The 1,437-nt window shown below is 32.5% G+C and overlaps 1 protein-coding gene across 1 annotated transcript; it reads right to left on the bottom strand.

Annotated features, from left to right (window-relative positions):
* Nucleotides 1-345: 345 nt before the first annotated feature.
* On the bottom strand, nucleotides 346-1,046 carry LOC134384852 (centrin-3). Its single transcript, XM_063106634.1, has one exon. It carries the CDS (start codon nucleotides 971-973, stop codon nucleotides 470-472), a length of 504 nt encoding a protein of 167 aa, XP_062962704.1. The 5' UTR covers nucleotides 974-1,046; the 3' UTR covers nucleotides 346-469.
* Between the last annotated feature and the right edge of the window lie 391 nt (nucleotides 1,047-1,437).

Raw genomic sequence — 1,437 nt, forward strand, 5'->3', positions numbered from 1 at the left:
AATTCTTGCATCAGAAACTAGTAAAAGTGTAAAGAGAAAAAATTTAAGAAATACACTATTGAGATTTAACAGATATTGGGAAGCAAAATAAAATAGGAAATTTACCAAACTTTAAAATACTAATAAAATAAAAATTTTATTAATGAAAGTCTAAAAAACGTGCTCACCAAAATAAAATACTAATGTTAAATTAAAAACTTCAAAGAATGTATACCAGATGATTTGATTTTTTACAACTTTATATAAAAGCTATACTATAAATACAAAGCTAAACTATTTGAGTACCAACAATACTGTTCATACAAAGAAACTTAACAGTAGTAAAATACAAATACATAAGATGCATATTTTTGGTCCTTTTGGAAAGAAGAACTAAGTTGGTTTCTTTTTTAACATGGCTCCAGGCACAAAAATAGAATATAAGATGGATGGTAACTGCAACATTCTTAGTGTTTATCCTTGTAATTCTTTAAATGTCACCAGTCATAATAGCAATGAACTCCTCTTGATTTATCTCTCCATCACCATCTTTATCAAATTCTTCTATCATAGCCCGAAGTTCTTCATCACTCATATTTTCACCCAATTCTCTGGCAACACGTCGTAAATTCCTCAAGCTTATTTTACCTGAATCATCATCATCAAATAGTTTAAATGCTTTCAGTATCTCTTCATGTGGATCTCTTTCCAATATCCAGTCTGTCACAACTTCATTAAAATCTTCAAAGGTGATTTTCCCTGTGGCTTCTCTGTCATAATCTTTAAGAATCTTCAGTACATCAGCTTTTTTTACATCAAATCCCAAGGCTCTCATTGCCACCTTTAATTCGTGATAGTCTATTGCTTCATCTTTGTCTGTATCAAACAGTTCAAAAGCATCTTTAATTTCCTGTTTCTGTTCCTCGGAGAGTTCTCTTCTTTTTTTCCTCTTTGTTTTGTCTACTACAAGCTCGCTTCTCAGAGCTAAACTCATTTTCTCTTCGGACAGAGATGTTCCTTTCAAGAATGATTTTACTCCCACCCAAGGATGCACGACTTCCACAAGCCGTTCAACCTATGCTCTTTTATAATACGCAGAAATTTACAATAGCCAAAGACAACCTAAATTCCAACAGTAGGAGATTGGGACAATATTGTAATGCCCATACAGTAGAATGCAGCCTTTACAAATGAATGTTTTATTCGACATGGAAAGATGTTTATAACTTAGTTTTGAAAGAGAAATGTGGATTATAATCTTACATATGTGTAATAAATGTACATATACATAGAAAAATTCTGGTAAGTACATACTAAAATGTTAACAGTTGGTATTTTAGGTATAGAACTAGAGATGACGCTTATCTTCTGATTTCTCTATAATAAACATGTAGGGTAGTGTGACACTGGCCAACTAGAGCCAGCCTCTTGAGTCCAGTTCTCCACTCTGCCACTGTC

The sequence above is a fragment of the Cynocephalus volans genome, chromosome 8 (assembly GCF_027409185.1).
Source record: "Cynocephalus volans isolate mCynVol1 chromosome 8, mCynVol1.pri, whole genome shotgun sequence".
NCBI lineage: Eukaryota > Metazoa > Chordata > Mammalia > Dermoptera > Cynocephalidae > Cynocephalus > Cynocephalus volans.